The sequence below is a fragment of the Panicum hallii genome, chromosome 9, assembly GCF_002211085.1.
Source record: "Panicum hallii strain FIL2 chromosome 9, PHallii_v3.1, whole genome shotgun sequence".
Taxonomy (NCBI): domain Eukaryota; kingdom Viridiplantae; phylum Streptophyta; class Magnoliopsida; order Poales; family Poaceae; genus Panicum; species Panicum hallii.
Genome location: NC_038050.1, coordinates 53,354,259 through 53,372,713, shown reverse-complemented (window position 1 = coordinate 53,372,713; position 18,455 = coordinate 53,354,259). Strand labels below are relative to the sequence as shown.

The window sequence follows — 18,455 nt, the reverse complement described above, 5'->3', positions numbered from 1 at the left end:
GATGTGAGGGATTTTTCTTACGTTACGTGCTCCCTTCTTTTCCAATGCATAACTTTCAAAGATTCCTCACTCTGGTTAGTTTGATAGGACTCGTTCATCACTGGGTTGATGGAAAAGCAGGTCAACCAAGAGTAGGAGATGCCTACCGATCGAGCAGGAAGTGCTACCGATGAAACCTCTACCTCAGCTTTCCCCTCTGAAGGAAGAAAGTCACAGCCTAATCTTGAGAGAGAAAAAAACAAAATTCACCATAAGGTGCAAACTTCAAAATCTGAATCATCATCGGTTCCAAAATGTTAGTACCATCCGGACCGACGTACATCCTTGCCACCCATCCTATGCACCAACCCTCGGCATCCCATGTAAAGCACCAAATCCGCGCGTCCTTAATAACAAGTCTGATTGAAGATGGAGGGAGATGAATCTCATGAGAGTTGGAGGAAAAAGGTGAAGACCGAGTGAGCCCAAAATTCTAGCGAGGGAGAGAAGATAGCGTTTTCATCTATTTTAAACTCTTCAAGTGAATATATTTATTATGAATTCATAGTGACTGTATTTGCAATAGGTAATTGTTTCCACATAATTCATTTGTGAGCGTTAATCCACGTGGCAAGCTCGTCGGCAACTCCAAATCCTACATGCAAATATAGTCTAAAACGAGCCCATAACAAAAACTTGATCAAACAAAAAGGGTTAAACAAGTTCGTGGGAGATGCCATTCCCCGTGGCGGCACCACACCACCCCGACACGCGATGACACGAGGGCTGCTCAGCCCTGCACCTGCACCTGCACCTGCACCGCAGTGCCCTGGATTAATTCGACGCAACCACTATTACTAAGATCATCAATACGCACGGGCCGTGCAACGGAAAGAACCACCAACAGAAATTAGCAGAGTACCAGTAAAAAAACAGCAGTCAATGCGAATGTAAGGCGCCAGATCGAGTTCCACTTCAGTACCGTACCAGGGACAATCACACATGCTATAATGTACTGACTAACACTCAGATCATCAAGTATGGTTACAGCATATGTCCGGAGAACGTTGAAAAGAATCCATCCTCAGGCACCTCTCATAACTCCATGTTAGTAACTGTTAAGCTCATGTACAAAATCGCTAAAAATTGTGTTGTGTTGTGCACAAGAAAGCACTATATCTGCCTATCAATGTTGCCCACATATCCCTGCAAAAATTCAGCTGCTGCAGATTGAGAAAAGGTTAGACCATCTATGATAATGTCAGTACCCCGTTTTTCTGTATCCTAAGATGTCAGTACCTTTTCTCCTTTTCTTAGGAACTTATATGCCCAACTAAAACAATGTCCGTATGAATTATTCACTATGATGCCTGTGTTCGTCATCCAAACCGGGTGGCGACATTGGTGGAACAGCAGTTACATCAGTATCATTGAAGACAAGCTCAGCTTGCAATATCTTCCTAGCAGATGCCTTGGAATCAGAAGCTCTCAACTTAATTGGCAAGTTTCCAAGTCTAGTAACATTTTGGCTCTGGGCATCAGTTTTCTTCGGCGAGAGCTTCTCATTCACAGCAGGTTGGCCAGCTGCAATGACCGAAGTGAAGACACCAGATTCCCGCAGACCTTGAACAATTGCCTGACGAAGAAAAAAAGCATTAGATAGCATGGAAATTGATAGTGACTTCACACAAGCATTATTACGCACCATTGGGGTGTATATGCGAGTTAGCACTCCTTTCCTCAGAAGCTTCAAATTCATCTGCTTATCATTCCACACAACCCGCTCATTGTACCTAGCCAGCAAATAAAGGAAAAACATTACAGGGGGGGAAGGCAGTCCAAGCATTGAACATCCATATCTCTGCAGAGAGAAAAGGAGCACGAGAATTTAACTCATTTAACCGATATAAAGAGGCAGCAGGTTTGTAGATATTACATCTTTCCATGAAATGGTCCAGTGTAGTCTGATAATTCAATGTTCAGGGCAGGCAGAGCTCTGGTGTAAGTATTGAACCAATGTGTAACCCAGTGCGGTTCACCTCAAGGCAATAAATTATGTTTCATGTATTCCCTCAGAAAAGTAATAAAACAATAGTATCTATTCAAAAACCTAATATGACCACGATGTTGTTGGGCCTTTTGAGCTGAGCGCCAAGCCTTGTGAAGCTGGTCCAGACTTCGGATATGTGTTTCTGCGTCAGGCATTTCAGGACCGCCCCAGAGTTTGAAAACCTCGACATGTGGTTTCATTGAGGTTAGCATCTTGACCCTATAGGTTGCAACTTGGGAATCGTTATGCATCCACTTGTTGCCATGTGCAGATGTGCTTAAAGCTAAAGCAAGTCATTTTATTGTTCATGAATGAGTAACCACAACACCACTGATGTGTGGACCACTCAGTTTGAGATGGGCTATACAAGGAAGAAGCCTGGAGATGAGATGAAAAAGGCTATTTTAACCTCCTACAACCTCAATCCTTTCTTTTTACAGAAAAAAGACTATACGTTGTGATCCATTGATCCTTATATAAGGGCAGTTTACCTGACTCCCTAAAGAAACTATTTCTGAAGTTTACGGAAACTCACCAACACATAACTAGATGTCTTAAGGAAAAAAATCATCTAAACAAAAAACTATTTTCTTGTAACTCTAACTGCCCAGTTCCAGCCATTAAAGCGCCAGTCTGCCCAGAGTTAACAGCGCCCAGTGCCTCTACATCATAACATACGACAAGCAAGCAAGGAAAATTATGGAAATTACCAACGCAGCATTTCCTCTTCACTAGCAGTTGATGCAATTATAAAAGCCTGCATAGCAAACGTTGAAGTTAGATGGTAGAAGAGACGGTAAGTAACTGAGTTGCCCAATGGGAAGCACCAACAAGGCTATAATTCCTAACAGTAAAGGCACTTATTGATATCAAATGAAGTTAAGTTATTATCCAACTACATGTATTTGTCTTGAGCTTCAGAATTACTTATAGGAGCATCTTTACTTACTGCTCTGTCAAAATCCAACATAAAACATCTTTTAACATCTTCTTTTGTAGGCTTGCATCCACAGCGATCACGTCTTGATGTCAAATCAGAAAATTTAGTGTATGTATAGTGCAGGACCGCAGCCTCCTCCAACTTGATCTCACTGTTAGTGATGTGCAAAAAATATTGTAAGAATAACTCTACTCTGAGACATCTATAGAAGTATAAACACGAGGTACCTTCTCCAGTCACAAATATTTTATATTTTGGACATGGACAGGTCTCCAAATTGCAAGTTTTGGAGACAAATATACAGAAAAGATTTCGTTTTCTCAACCCCAAACAATAGATGGCTCAAATTACATTTTACTGCACAAGTATTTGTGACCGGAGGTAGTAATAATAATACATATTATAATGTAAAAACGTATATTAGCAAAAGAGATCTTTACTTTGGACTCTTTGCATAGTTATGCCATCTGTGCGCGCCATTAGGACGGAGATGATCTTGAATTCGTGCAGCAGATTTTCCATTACCGTAAGTGAGAAAATAATTAGGGTTTCCTCGTGTTGCTTCCTTGTACATGCCAAAATAAGTATCTTTAGGGAGATGATCATAATTCTTCTTGAACATGGATACCTGGTAAGATATTGCAATGCACAAAAAGATTTGTCATGATAAGATCATATTAACTGCAACAGGTCTGGAATACAAATGTAACTTTATCATTCAGTGATACTGCTTATCTGCTGCAGTAGTTGCTGTAGGATCACAAGTTGCAATGGATGCAGTTATGAGATGTTTCTCTTGCTAAAGATGATGGCAAAACCACAAAAGAGACATTTAAAAAATAGCTAAACACAACTATACAAATAGCAAAGATACAAAATGTATGATCTACTGATCTCATCGGAAATCTCTTGGTCTGCTGTTGTTCTTGAGCATGGTAGAACATTGTGACTTGCCACCCATACAAGGCATCCTCTATTTTGCCTTTTGCCATTTTTTTTCCTTATGGCATGACTATATAGCAGACCTTGCGTTGTAACAGGCCTCAAATAACCATACTAGAAGCTCTAAACCAAAAAAATAAATAACATGACACCCCCCCCCCCCAAGCCCACGCCAAACACCCATAAACCACCAATACACACTACCACACATAAACCTATCAGTCTTTCTGTGCTTTCAAAAGAAACTAAAAGGCTAAATAAGGAGATAAAGTAACCATGGAAAGTCCATTATGCATCAGTAATTATCCTTAAATACAAAATAGCTTACCAAATATGCATCACAGCTGCAGGCATTTGAGAATCATATTGCAAATCACATGGTAGGGATATACGACCCCAACCTTATACAGAGGTGAAGCCAGAACTACTACATCCAACTTTGTTTTTTTCTCTCATCTTTGTAAAAGTTAACAACATGCTGAACTGGCTAGGTTCCATGTCCAGTTTATACCAAAAGAGACTTTAGTAATTAGGGACGGCGACAAACAAAGAAACTTAACGAAATGTTCATAATCTTCCTAGATGAAAGTCTGACCAACTAACAAGGAATGCAAGCCCAAACTAGCTTACAAGAAAAGGCAGGAAATCACATAGTACTAGAGTAGGAGTAACCTCAAGAAGGAATGAGTAAGCAAGGAACAAAGAAAATAATTCAAGAATTTAAAAATAATAGTTGACCTTTTTCTCATAGATGCCTTACAAAGGTGGGAAGAAACTACAGTAATGCAATCATTCAAAAAAATTTAAATTTCTGTTCACAAAACAAACCAGTTGCTGCTCAGCACAATTAGAGTAATAAAATTGTTCCCAGTTTTGAACTTGTGATTGTTGAATGAGCAGAAAATGAATGCAAAACACAACTGTGTAGCAAAAAATAAAGATCAGTAGACATAATGTTATCAGATGCACAAGGTTGTGACTAGGATTTGGCTTGCAAGCAAAGATCTATTGACTGGAGCTTAAGAGAGAGAAAAAAGGATGAAAAAAGGGGCTTACTTCGCTGAATGGATCTTTAATATTGTCACGCTCAACACTGCTTTCCTGCAGACATTTACATTGATTACAACATAGAAGTTTTGTGGAAAGACAAGACATATGAATAGCAGTCAGACTTGAATCTTAACTTCGTTTACTTACATAGTTTGGAAAAATAACCATGTCAACATCATGAGGGACCTCAGATAACAAACGTCTAACAGAATACTCAGCAGCTCCACCAGGATATAGTAACTCATCAGTATCTAGATGTATGATCCAATCCATGCCATGATCCTTCAATGCATAACATTGTAGTTAGTAGATAAATGCCTAAAGCAAACCTAGAAACCTACATTATTGCATAGCAGCCTCACTGACAAGCAAAAAACTATAAATGAAGCTCAATCATTCATATATAACAGAATTAACAGAGGAGATAACAGACAAGACATACCCGAGCCATAACAATAGCCATCTCCATGTTGAGTGATTGTTTCACAAAGAGTTCATAGTTGCAAGGTTTGTAGAAAAAGCTTGAGAGCCAGGTCTCATTCCAGATTCGACTGCAAGCCGAACGACAAAATACATCAGAAAGGTGAAACAAGGGAATGATAGAAACTCAATCAACATGCATGCCAAGTTGCCAACCCAGACACTCTTTGACCGGTCAGCAGTGGGCACTATAAGATATCGTGCGAGATGCTATGCTATGTCTAATAGCGGTCACTATTCAAGTGTCGAGCTTTTTCACGGCAAATACAAATGTACAAAGGTTTTACTATCCATAAGAATTAAGAAAAAGAGAGATGGAGATAGGCATTCATTGTTTCTACAAACTGAATAAGGATTCAGTCAAAATACAGATGTATACATGTGTGTGGCATGTGATGTTCAGCATTGTTTGCCCAAAACAACAGGTATAAATTAGAGGATAGCAATGCTGCAGTGTGTTTTTTAAAATATATGCTTTTTTTATACAGTTATATTCATGGAAATGTCCTACGCATTCCTGACCAGTAAAATCCTTCATCATCCATCATTGGTTTTATGTCCTCTGACTTAATTTTGTCTTAACCAAGAACCATGTGCTTTCTGATTTCAAAAAAATGAAGTGAAATGCAGAAAAAATTTATGTGGTTGGTGGCAGAAAAGAACACACCTCCTCGCCTGCTGGTCCTCAAGATCCTTTGTTCTGTACACCACTTTTACCCCCTTGCGGCATCAGGAACATAAAGGCACTCAAATTAGCACTGGGACAGCAAGAGCGGAGAACAGAAACGCACTCAGAATAGAATGTCGCTCACAGGAATGGACTCGAGGACTCCGGCAACATTGGGTTTGGCCGCCCTCCCCTCAACGAAGAGCAGGAACTGCGCGACGCCGACGACCTTGTGATAGAAGAGCCAGGGCAGGATCTGCTCAAGCCCCGCGGAGGTGCTCGTCTGCACGCACACCTTGGGCTGGAGGCCCAGGCCCGCGCCCGAGTCGGAGGGGAAGGACCAGCCGCGGAGGTAGGGGAAGGAGGGTCCGGAGGAGCCGGCGAGGACGTCGCTGCAGTCGGACGATGGGAGGGACAGCCGGACGGGCTCGGCCATGCCGGGGAAGGCGTGCGGGGGCCAGCGCGCGGTCGGGTCGTCGACGCCGCCGCCGCGCCACTGGAGAACGAAGGCCAGCGCGGCGAGTGTGAGAGGGAGGACCGTCAGGAGCAGGAGCAGGCGGCGCCAAGCGGCGCCGCCGCCGGGAGGCGCCGGCGCCAGCGGCATCGCGAAACGCCGATCCGCCGAGCCCCGGTTGATGTGGTGGGGTTTCCTTCGGGCTATTCGTTTCCTTTGTCTGCTATTCTGAGTCTATTCATAATAAATGGCTCCATTTTTTATACTACGGTTTTGCTATCATATTCTCCATGTAATTGTGATTTTTGCGCATCATTTAATAACTACCAAAAATTGTATATTAAACTTTTAAAATATCAGTGCGTCTTATTACTAGTACTTTTTATCACAAAATCATGTATTAACAATATTATCCTAAATACTAAATGGTCGGTCTTTAGCTATTTGTTTGAGCTAAACGACCATTTAAACATGCTAAACAACTATGAAATGGAAATACACCGCTGATTCAACGGATAAGGCTAGTCTGTCAAGGACTTGTAGGCTGAATGAAGAAATAAATTGTGTCAAGGAGATAGTAAACATGTTAAAACGACTTGTAGGCAAACAGTGCAAAATAATAACTACCACAAAATTGGGGAAGTAAGGTTAAATTTACTTCCTTTTAAGTGTCCCTTATAAACTTAACCTGAACTTTGCTCGCTTAATTCCTATTTTTTCTGATTGTATTGAAGTAGTGTATGTGGTCTTATGGGGGCGATCTAGCTCGATTTGGCCATGATGGAAAATGGAGATCCACAACACTCACTGCTAATATTTTTCTATCTAGCATATTTGAGAATTTTTACCACGATATTACACAGTAATTTTTTTAAAAAAAAGAACATTAAACTTCTTTCAGTATTTTTTTTTGTCGCTAAACTACATGTGAAAATCTCATTTCTACTAGCTTATCCCATGGCAGATTTCCTTTTTCTGATTTCTATGAATTGTCCCTTAACCCTGTCCTTTTTCTTTAATAAATTTCGTAACACGATTATACTCCTCCGCCCGGCTTTCAGAGTAGGGCGTGGAAATTGCTACGTGTACGGATGTTCGTACGATTTTGTTACGACTTGAAGTTGACCGTGCAGCGCGTGTACCAGGATCTTGACGGCTAGCACGACGCTTGGGATCGTACCCAAATCGTAACAACTGGTCGTACCCATAGCAGGGCTGACCTGATGCAATTAGAATTTCTATTCATCCAATACACGAGACTTAACTTGCACTTGCACTTGTTTTTACATCCCAGATTGCCGTACAGACTAAGGATAACAAAACATACAAGGTGACACCATCGAATTGCACTTCTCTTGGATCCTAAAGGTAAGGCCGTTCAATGAACTTCAGTCCTCTTCCTCCTCATCCACGTCATTTTCACCAACAAGGTGACCAAGGGAAACCTTCGCCTTCTTCACTTGCGGCGAACTCGATGCAGTAACCCCCTCGCTTTTCCTCTTCTCACCCTGGCCTGCATCATCCCCATCTTTCATACCCTCACGTGAAGACTTGCCGCCACCATCGTCCTGAGCAGAATCATCCTTCTTCTCCGATGGTAGCTCGGCCCCCTTCTTCAAGGACTGCTCGCACTCTTTCAGGAAAGCACGCACATCATCATTCTCCGCGACATGCAGAGCTGTCTGCCCGCCTTTCGTCTTTGCTGTGACGTCGACACCTTTCTTCACAAGGTACTTCACAAGATCCAGGTGGGAGTTCTGCGCAGCGAAATGCAGCGCCGTGAAGCCTTTCCTGTTCTTCGCTTTCACGGTGGCCCCAGCAGTCAGCAGCTCGCGGACAACTTCTATATGGCCTTTCTGGGAGGCAAAATGAATTGCCGCGGTGTCATCCATTGCTGCAGCTCCTACGTCAGCTCTGTGCTTGCAAAGGCATCTCACAACCTCAACATGCCCAGCCCATGCAGCCAAGTGGAGTCTGAATGAAGAAATAAATTGTGTCAAGGAGATAGTAAAATTGACAGAGAAAATCGATACAGAATACTAATACAGCAACAACATATCCTGTCCATGAGAAACTACTCTGCCTCTATGGTGCACAGACAATTCAGCAAGAATGATACACCAAGAAAGCTAAAATGAGGAATACTCGCATTGATGCTAACAGAATGTTCGTATATTGCATATAATTGTGTCTAATCCCTTGCCAAAACGTGAAGCCTTGAGATAACACAACGGCTTGTTACGCTGAATTAGCAACAAAGTTCAGGAACTACAACAGCTAGTAAGTAAAAGGGTTTATTGCAGGCTATTTTCAGAAGGAAAAGGTTATCAAAGCTTGGCAAGGCGTGGATCCCCCATGGTAAAAGATAACTATCAGATTACATGCTGCAAAAAATGGGGCAAATAAATAAATACGATGGTATGGTACAGTATGGCAAAGCACAGCATCGGTCAGCATGTACAACTCTGTATGTAAATATGATTCACTGAAGCAAGACAACATTTTAATTGTGCCAGACTGCCAGATCACTCTTGCAGGGGGATAAACAGATGCATTGGCTGGATGCCTTGATATGATAGGAAGGGGGGAGAGAGGGGGAGAGAGAGAGAGAGAGATGAAAAATGTTCCAGCATCCAAATACAAATCATGATGTGGTGAAATCAGCCCCCCCCCCCCCCCCCCCGCCCCCAAAAAAAAAACGAATTATAAATGCAGTAATAACGAATGATACTCCCAAGTTCCATTGAATCAGTTTTGCCCCCCAGAGTTGGTCTTAGCCTCTTAGGACTTGAAATCTGGGTGCAGGCAGGAATGCTAAAGAGCTGCCCGACACCAGGCCATCGGCCTTAGGGTCTCACTGAGGCCCAGTTTTTATATCGGAGAATTTAACCCATGCCTGCAAATTTTCAGGCATTCTAATTGGTCCTGAGTTGGAATTGATGAAAACACTCAACTCATATGCAAGCTAGCGAAATCTTGGGGTTATGCGCAACAGTAGACATACAGCTTGTTTTGTAACTAGATCTAGAAATAACAATTAGCAAAGAGAAAAAAAATATAGTGGCCTATGTTACCATTAATTAGCAGCAAAATTGGGTGATAGCAATAGCTTCGATGGATAAGATGATATGCCATGCCATGCCATGCTAATGTAATGGGAAAAACACAGGATGAACAGAATTTTTGTAGTGTTATAGACTAGCTGATTTCGTGAAAGAAAAAAGCAATGGCAAGTCAGCTGCAACAACAGAAGACCAAACAAACTAATGAGGAACCCAATTATCTATAAGAAGAAGCCGCAGCGCAATACGCAGGCTTGTGTTAGGGTTATCGAGCAAGTATAATTATGCACTCTACTACTTCTCAGTAAAGAGAGTAAGTATCCATAACACAAGGCATGGCTACTCGGCTCTTCTCTGCTCAGATGGTGAGGGAAGGGGAGAGAGAAAGGGAGGATTTGCAGGGACAGGGATGCGTACGGTGTGCGGGAGAGGCGGTCCCTTGAGTTGACGGCGAGAGGGTTGGACTCGCACAGCGACTCCGCCGCGGCCGAATCACCAGACCTCGCAGCCTTGTGCAGATGGAGGTCGTCTTCCTCATCTCGCCCACGCCCTCTTCCGCCTCCGCGGCCGCCGCCACCGCCGCCGCCGCCGCCGCCGCGACGCCTCCCCATCTGTCTGGGCCTCTCGGTTCGGAGCGAAGCGAATCGGGCAGGTAATTGCATAATTGGATCTATGTGTTGGATTGGGCCAGAAAGGAAAGGACCTCAAGGGCCTAGAGACGAGCCGCATCTGAAATGGGCCTCTTCCATTTTAGGTGGACTTGGGCCATAATACTGTACATTCTGTAGTCCTGTATACAGGGCCAAGAAAAGAAATTGTGGCACTATGGTTATGGATTTGGGCCTTGCTTTCTTACGAATTATCAGTGCGACAGTGCCTTTCTGGTACACCATTACATCTAAAGATGGCAACGGGTAAACTATCCATGGATATTGCCTCTGGATATCCATACCCGCGACCTAAAAACTATACCCGAACCCATACCCGTTACCCGCAATGGATAGCAAAACGTATCCATATCCGTTACCCGCGGGGTAACGGATATCCGCGGATATATCCGCGGCAGGGGGGGGGGGCTAGCGCCTCCGGTCGCCCGGGTGGGGGGCCGTCCTGCCTAGCGTGCCCGCGAGGTGGGGGGCGGAGCTGGATCTGCCCCGCGGCGAGCCGGGGGGGGGGGGGGGGGGGGAGGAAGAGGGCGGTGGGCGGCAGTGTGGCACAGGGAGGAGGGGGAGGGGAGAGGGGCGGCGGCGGCACAGGGAGGAGGGGGAGGGGAGAGGGGCGGCGGCGGGGCCGGCGAAGGGGCGGCGGAGGGGAGAGTGGCGGCGCCAAGCCCGAGCGAGGCGGCGCACAGGCTGGAGGAGGAGGAGAGGGGCGGCGGAGGGGGCGGCGGAGGGGCCGGCGTAGGGGCGGAGGGGCCGGCGGAGGGGCTGGCGGCTGGGGGCTGGGGCCTTGGGCGGCGGAGGGGCCGGCGGAGGGGCTGGCGGCTGGGCGCTGGGAGCCTGGGAAGCGAAACCCTAATTTCGTATATATATAAGGGTACTTGGACCCACATGTCAGCGGGTATTCGGGTTTACGGGTTCGGGTATCATTTTTTTCATACCCATTAGAAAATATCCGTGGGTTTAGAGTTGTACCCACGCCCGTACCTGCGAGCACAGATCCAGACCCGTATCCGCGCCCACCGGGTACGGTATCCGCGGGTACGCGGGTATTTCCTACCCGTTGCCATCCCTAATTACATCTAGTTAGGGACAACTTGTCAACTTTTGTGGACAACTCTAGTTAAGAATTATGATAAAAAAACTCTAGTTAAAAATTATCAGTGGCGCTGAAATTTTGGAATGTTAACTCTAGCTATGGGTAAATTTGGAATTCTTGATATTCGGATTTTTTCTTTCCCCTTCTCCTTTCTGAGTAGCATACATGGATAGGAGGTAATCAGGGAAACACGACTAGGTGCTTACTTCTGAGCACCCAATTTTTTATTGACACATAAGATTACAATCAATTTATTTTGAAGTTTCAGTTATGTTATAATTATAGCAATTTGTGTTGTGTCATATTTATATAAATGTAGTGCAACGAAAAGAACTCGATGTGTTAAACTCCCCTAGAATAGTAGACTCGTGCAACACTTCAATTCATACGTTAAAATTTACTTAAAACACCCGAATTCCTTCAAAAACAAAAGGGACGTTGCTTGCGAGCGGATAAATAATGAGCCATTTTGGATTGATCCAAGGCTCCAAAATCAGATGTAACGTGGGCAAAATGCATAAGCAAACAATGGGCATACCTCTATTGCCTGTTCAAATAAAAGAAAATCATTGTCCAGGCAACTAAATACCTGAGGAAAATATCTATTTTTCATTTTGTTCGTTTGACCCTTTGCTCCCACAAAAAATAAATTGTAATTGGTTCAATTTACCCATAACTAGAGTTGTCCCTTTTCATTTCTCAGCGAACAAATTGAGTTCCACCTTCAAAATCTATAAGGTGATAAAAGGACATGATATCTTATGTTAGAAGAAACTCAAGAAATTTTCTTATCATTATGTACGAAAAATAGTCATGAAATTTGTTATTGAATTTTTATAACATAACTTATGATGTCTTATGTCAACTGAATTGGCACGTCGTATATTGGGTCACACTGGACCAATTAAGATGGTTCATATGAGTAAACCAAATGAAAGTTTTGTTCATGGGGCTAAGTGGCCTAAGTGGATTCATGAATAGTAAAATTGACCTTTTCCCACACTAAAGTCTATTTGGCATGGCTCTAGCTCTGAGTAAGATCTTATATTTTATAATTTTATTTTAAATCTAAAATAAAAGTATAATGACTCGTAAAAGACCGTTGATTTATTGACAACTCTAGTTTCAAGAATTTCTGGAGCTAGGTATGAGCACCTTCAAAAACTTCACGAATTTTCTAGAGTTAGAGCCATGCTAAACACGCGCTAATTCAACCACCTTTTTACCCTCAAGATGGCAATCCATTTGATTATATAAGATAAGCTGAGAAGAATAATGAGATCAGAATTGACCCAATTCCAAACGGGACAACCCACAGTTTTGTGCAAGTAATCCTAGGCCTTGTTTAGATTGCAAATTTTTTTTACAACAGTGGAACTGTAGCGCTTTCGTTTGTATTTGACAAATTTTATTTAATCATGGACTAATTAGGTTCAAAAGATTCGTCTCGTGATGTACAATTAAACTGTGCAATTAGTTATTTTTTTACATACATTTACTGCTCCATGCATATGTCCCAAAATTGATGTGATGGAGAGAGAGTGTAAAAAGTTGGAATTTTGGGTGCATCTAAACAGGGCCCTGGTCGAAGAGCAACATAAATATTTGCAAACCGGTTCGTGAGAAATGGACAATCGTGAACTACAGTACTGAACTCTGAAATGGAAATGGAAATGGAAATCCAAGTCAAAGTCTTCGGTCTTCCTCCCCACCCGCGGCCGCCGTGGCCCGTGGGCCCAACAGTTCTGTTCGTTGTCTTTTTGGAATAAATAAAGTGAGCGTGGACAAGTCAACCAGCGCCAGGCAGGCCCCGGCTCCAATGTCCGATCCGATCCATTCCTGGCCCAATCCTGGGCCCACATGACGTGACATGGGGATTACAGCTCGGTAGTCGGGGCACGCCATGAACAGCACCGGAAGGGGGAAGGAAAGAAAGAAATCGAACAAGTCTTCGCAAAACTAGGACTGCGCTGCCAGTAGGTCTTCGCAATCAGCTTCGTTCTCCACAGGATGATGTGACGGTGCAATGGACCTGGAGCAAATCTTATTAGTTTATGTTAGCGCGCCTCGCCCGGTCGGTCGGGCGCCGCAGCCCCCGTTGTTTTCGTCTCGCAATCGCCATTGATTTCCAATCGACACCAGAGGGCAGAGGAGGAGGAGGAGAGGAGCAGTCACTCCTGGTCCTGGCTGCTCGATTCGCAGCGGCAGGGAGAGAGAGCATCCGTCTTCTCCGGCTAACCCAGCCCAGCGGCTCCCGCGCGGCCATGGCGCCCCTCCCCCTTCTCCTCCTTGGCCTCTTCCTCCTCGTCCTGCCTCTCGCCGCCGCGCAACAGATGCGCTCTTTCTCCGCCAACGACACGGCCTGGCGCCCTACCGACAGCAACCGCACCCTCGTCTCGCCGGGAGGGGACTTCGCCGCCGGGTTCGTGCCGGCAGCCTCCTCTACTTCGGGCACCTACCGCTTCGCCGTCTGGGTCGTCGGCGCCAGCTCCACTGACCGGGCCGTCATCTGGTACGCCCACAGTCTCAAGAACAACTCCGCCTACGAGGCCGACGGCGCCTCCGCGCTCGCCGTCGACGCGACGGGCCGGCTGTCCTGGTCCGACGCCGGGAACGGCACCGTCTGGTCGCTCTCGCCCGTCCCCAATTCCTCCGCGAGCGCGGCGGCGCTGCTGCTCAACGACACGGGGAGCCTGCTCTACGGCGGGGCCTGGTCGAGCTTCGTCGAGCCCACCGACACGCTCATGCCGGGGCAGGCCATCCCGGGAGGCAACACCACGACGCTCCACTCCGCCAACGGCCGCTACACGCTCGTCAACTCCGCCACGCTGCAGTTCGGCAGCCTGATGTACGCCAACGTCAGCAGCGGCAGCGCTCTGCTCAACCTCACCGACGACGGCAAGCTCATCCTCAGCGGCGGGACCCCCCCGATGCTTATCGCCTCCGACCAGGGCACCACCAACCGGGTGCGGCGGCTCACGCTCGATGACGACGGCAACCTGCGCCTCTACACCCTGCTGCCCAGGCCCCGGCGCTGGAAGGTGGTGTGGCAGCTCGTGCAGGAGCTCTGCACCATCCGGGGCACCTGCCCCGCCGCCAGGATTTGCGTCCCCGTCGGCGCCGACAGCGTCAGCTGCGTCTGCCCGCCGGGGTACGGCAACGCCACCCTGGAAGGCCCCTGCGCGCCGAAGAAGAACTACAGCGGCAGGGGCAACGACGACAAGTTCGTCCGGATGGACTTCGTCTCCTTCTCCGGGGGCGCGCCCAACACGCTGGCGGACCCTGGTCCCCTGATGACGAAGCTGCCGCCGCAGAACCTCGTGGACTGCGAGAAGATGTGCCGGCAGAACGCGAGGTGCGTGGCGTTCGGGTACAAGTTCGGCGGCGACCGGACGTGCCTCCAGTACACGGCGCTGGCGGACGGGTACTGGTCCCCGGCGACGGAGATGTCGACGTACCTCCGGGTGGTGTCGTCGGACAACGACAGCAACCCGTTCACGGGGATGACGGACATGATCGAGACAGTGTGCCCCGTACGGCTGAAGCTGCCGGTGCCGCCGAAGCAGGCGCGGACGACGATCCGGAACGTGGCCATCATCACGGCGCTGTTCGCGGTGGAGCTGCTGGCCGGGGTGCTGTCATTCTGGGCGTTCCTGCGCAAGTACTCGCAGTACCGGGAGATGGCGCGCACGCTGGGGCTGGAGTACCTGCCCGCCGGCGGGCCGCGGCGGTTCTCGTACGCGGAGCTGAAGGCGGCGACCAAGGACTTCTCCGACGTTGTCGGGCGCGGCGCGTACGGGACGGTGTACCGCGGCGAGCTCCCCGACCGGCGCGCCGTGGCGGTGAAGCAGCTGCACGGCGTGGGCGGCGGCGAGGCGGAGTTCTGGGCGGAGGTGACCATCATCGCGCGGATGCACCACCTGAACCTGGTGCGCATGTGGGGGTTCTGCGCCGACCGGGAGCAGCGGATGCTGGTGTACGAGTACGTGCCCAACGGGTCGCTGGACAAGTACCTGTTCGTCTCCGGCGGCGGCGGTGGTGGCGGAGGCGGAGAGGACGATGACTCCTCGCCGTCGTCGTCGGAGCAGAAGCAGCAGCCGCCGCTGCTTGACCTCCACACCCGGTACCGCATCGCCCTGGGCGTGGCCCGCGCCATCGCGTACCTCCACGAGGAGTGCCTGGAGTGGGTGCTCCACTGCGACATCAAGCCGGAGAACATCCTGCTGGAGGACGACTTCTGCCCCAAGGTGTCCGACTTCGGTCTGTCCAAGCTGACGAGCAAGCGCGACAAGGTGACCATGTCCCGCATCCGTGGCACCCGCGGGTACATGGCCCCCGAGTGGGTGATCCACCGCGAGCCCATCACGGCCAAGGCCGACGTGTACAGCTTCGGCATGGTGCTGCTGGAGGTGGTCTCCGGCCGCCGGAACTACGGGTTCCGGCAGGAGTCGGTGGGCAGCGAGGACTGGTACTTCCCCAAGTGGGCGTACGAGAAGGTGTACGTGGAGCGGCGCATCGACGACATCCTGGACCCGCGCATCGCCGCCTCCTACGACGACGTCGCCAGCGTCGCCACTGTCGAGCGCATGGTCAAGACGGCCATGTGGTGCCTGCAGGACCGCGCTGAGATGCGGCCGTCCATGGGGAAGGTGGCCAAGATGCTCGAGGGATCCGTCGAGATCACAGAGCCCGTCAAGCCAACAATCTTCTGCATCCAGGACGACTAGCCTAATTCTCGTTCCAGATGTCACCAATGTGAATTCCCGTGCCGTTTGTAGAAATTACTGCTGCTAGTTGCTACTAGTTACCACTGCAGGAACTGCAGATCGAGTTCCCCTGATTGGAAGAAATCAAAAGCTCATCTTCGTGTCTGGTGATCTGGTCTCAGGCGAAACAGAGCAATAGCAAAACAGAGTTACTGTCTGGTTGCAGCAAGCATCAGTCATTCAGTTAAATTGCGGTGGGGATGTGATGCCAGAAGGTGCCAGGAAATTGCTTTGTTATTATGTAGGGCTTTGCTACGGTGCACTGAAGTGAATGTGGACGGTTAATCTAATGTCATATTACCTCTTAGGAGGTAATAATTTTAATATTTATTTTATATATTTTAAATCAGAAAATAGAGAATTAGATCTAACTTGCATGCATGATTAGTTAAGATCTCAGATTTCTATTTTTTTCCAAGCACGTCACGTACCCATGAGCAGATTGCATGTAACGCTTTGCTTTGTTTTTTCTTTTTGCCATTTCCTCACGTGATATTTGCCAATCGCATCTTGTAACATAGCTTTGTTAGAAAAAATTGACATGGCATGTGATCTAAATATCTAATTGATCTTATAATAGATATGATGGATCAGTTGTAATATTTTTTCCTAACGTGACATGGGCAAGTTGTAACATTTTTTTCATAATATTTTTATAATACAATATGAGCTAAGTCCACATGTAATTGTTTTTATAGTTTTTGAAAACGCTAATGCAATTACTAATGTCTTATAGATTCACTAATATGGTGTAACATGGTACCTGTGAATTTGAAAAGAAAAAGTATTTGCAAACAAAGAACGTGAAGCCGCTAACTTTTTGTATGGCTGGATGCATGCACGCTAGCCTTTCGTTTCTTTTTCTTCAAACAATTGACACATTTTCATCTGTTCTCATGCATTATCCGGTGACAAATGAATCCTAACGAAATGAGAGAGAGAGAGAGAGAGGTTGTTATGCATGTATACATGCAAACATGCATGTTCCTCCAGACTGGCCTGAAGGAGCGGGGAGTGCATGGAGGCTGTGGTAGTTAGGATATGCTGTTGTTTCTTTTTTTTTTCCTCCGTAATTAATTGTTTATATTTTCTAGTTTTTACCGGTCCAAATTTATTTGAACTCTTACCTCCTAGTAGGTAACCGGAGTACCGTAGCAAAGCTCTATCATGTATCTGCCCCCATGAATTTCCAGGTCCCAAACGTGTCCCTTTCTTCAGACCGGCCGGTCAAACATCGACGGCGTACTAGACTACTGTGCAGCGTTGACTTTGACAGGTCAACTATTCAGCACGACTGACTTCCTATTGCATTATTTCATATCCAGCTTGCGTCGATCATAACCCGGGGTTAGCCAAGCCAAGTTGGGTGCGAAACACGACACGAAAGCTCAGCTTTCGGCCAAAAAGAAAAGGGGCTCGGCATTTTTTTCTTAAACAAGAAGATGATGCACATGGTATTCACATGTAAGCATGTGGCTGCCGCAGTACCAAATTACCAATAGGCGGATCTATCCCATCCGCATTTTAGCTAATCATCAAAACGTGTTTGGCGCGGTCAGTGGCGGATGCAGGATTAAGCTTACGAAGGCTCTTCCGTTCTTCTTCCTCCTCCCACCTCCCTTCCCTCCTTACTCCTCAAGTTTGTAGGAGGGGCTTAGGGGGCTCCATAGGATTCCTAGGGTAGGAGGGGCTCGAGGCCCCCGGACCCACCGCTAGATCCACCCCTGGGCACGGCTCCGACTATCCCAATATTTTCTATTGAGTTACATGCACAAACCAATTTAACTCAAAAGCTTAAACTGATGGAAGAGACGGGCAATTTACTTATACTTCAACACTCCCCGCGGCTCCGACTACCTCAATATTTTTCTATTAAGTTGCATGCACAAATCAATTTAACTAAAAAACTTAAACTGATATAAGAAGAGACGGGCATATTTAGTTATACTTCAACATGGTTGGCACCACTTACTTTAAAACTACTCTTCTCTCTTCCTCAAATCCATCAATGTGGAGCTAGTATATCGTTGGGAGCTGAAGCCAATGCCACTTGGGAATGGACTCCCTCCCAAAGACTCGTCTCTCCACTTCCAATTTCTTTTCAAGATTCCATCAACTCTCTTTCTCTCTTTAATTTGCCTGCAGAATTGGAGAACGCCTATCCCACCCATCTATGTTTATCGTGCTAGCTATTTTCTTCATGGAACATTTTTTTGTGTCAAGCCCCCAAGTTTTATTCATCTCAGTAGTCAATTTTTGGGTGGCTGTGATGTCTTTGCGATTTTCCTTTTATTCGCCCTCTCTCTC

The 18,455-nt window shown here is 46.8% G+C and overlaps 3 protein-coding genes across 3 annotated transcripts; 1 reads left to right on the top strand and 2 right to left on the bottom strand.

The window, feature by feature from the left end:
- Positions 1-982: 982 nt before the first annotated feature.
- On the bottom strand, positions 983-6,781 carry LOC112875003 (glycosyltransferase-like At2g41451). The gene is made up of 10 exons (XM_025938661.1): positions 6,254-6,781; positions 6,109-6,161; positions 5,404-5,512; positions 5,109-5,243; positions 4,968-5,012; positions 3,410-3,597; positions 2,979-3,120; positions 2,740-2,786; positions 1,685-1,772; positions 983-1,615 (listed from the first exon to the last, which is right to left on the bottom strand). Exons 1-10 carry the CDS (start codon positions 6,710-6,712, stop codon positions 1,334-1,336), a joined length of 1,548 nt encoding a protein of 515 aa, XP_025794446.1. The 5' UTR covers positions 6,713-6,781; the 3' UTR covers positions 983-1,333.
- Positions 6,782-7,791: 1,010 nt separating this feature from the next.
- LOC112875005 (ankyrin repeat domain-containing protein 6) lies at positions 7,792-10,270 on the bottom strand. The gene is made up of 2 exons (XM_025938662.1): positions 10,042-10,270; positions 7,792-8,536 (listed from the first exon to the last, which is right to left on the bottom strand). The coding sequence occupies exons 1-2, from the start codon at positions 10,233-10,235 to the stop codon at positions 7,951-7,953; spliced, it is 780 nt and encodes a 259-aa protein (XP_025794447.1). The 5' UTR covers positions 10,236-10,270; the 3' UTR covers positions 7,792-7,950.
- A 2,916-nt stretch (positions 10,271-13,186) lies between these two features.
- LOC112876828 (G-type lectin S-receptor-like serine/threonine-protein kinase SD2-2) lies at positions 13,187-16,750 on the top strand. Its single transcript, XM_025941008.1, has one exon. It carries the CDS (start codon positions 13,437-13,439, stop codon positions 16,107-16,109), a length of 2,673 nt encoding a protein of 890 aa, XP_025796793.1. The 5' UTR covers positions 13,187-13,436; the 3' UTR covers positions 16,110-16,750.
- Positions 16,751-18,455: the final 1,705 nt, after the last annotated feature.

Coding starts and splice junctions, on each gene's coding strand:
- LOC112875003 (XM_025938661.1), bottom strand. CDS start 6,712: ATGCCGCTGGCGCCGGCGCCTCCCGGCGGCGGCGCCGCTTGGCGCCGC. Junction 5,244..5,403: donor TGGCTATTGTTATGGCTCGG/GTATGTCTTGTC, acceptor TATGCATTGAAG/GATCATGGCATGGATTGGAT. Junction 3,598..4,967: donor TTAAAGATCCATTCAGCGAA/GTAAGCCCCTTT, acceptor ATATCTTACCAG/GTATCCATGTTCAAGAAGAA.
- LOC112875005 (XM_025938662.1), bottom strand. CDS start 10,235: ATGGGGAGGCGTCGCGGCGGCGGCGGCGGCGGCGGTGGCGGCGGCCGC. Junction 8,537..10,041: donor GACCGCCTCTCCCGCACACC/GTACGCATCCCT, acceptor TTCTTCATTCAG/ACTCCACTTGGCTGCATGGG.
- LOC112876828 (XM_025941008.1), top strand. CDS start 13,437: ATGTTAGCGCGCCTCGCCCGGTCGGTCGGGCGCCGCAGCCCCCGTTGT.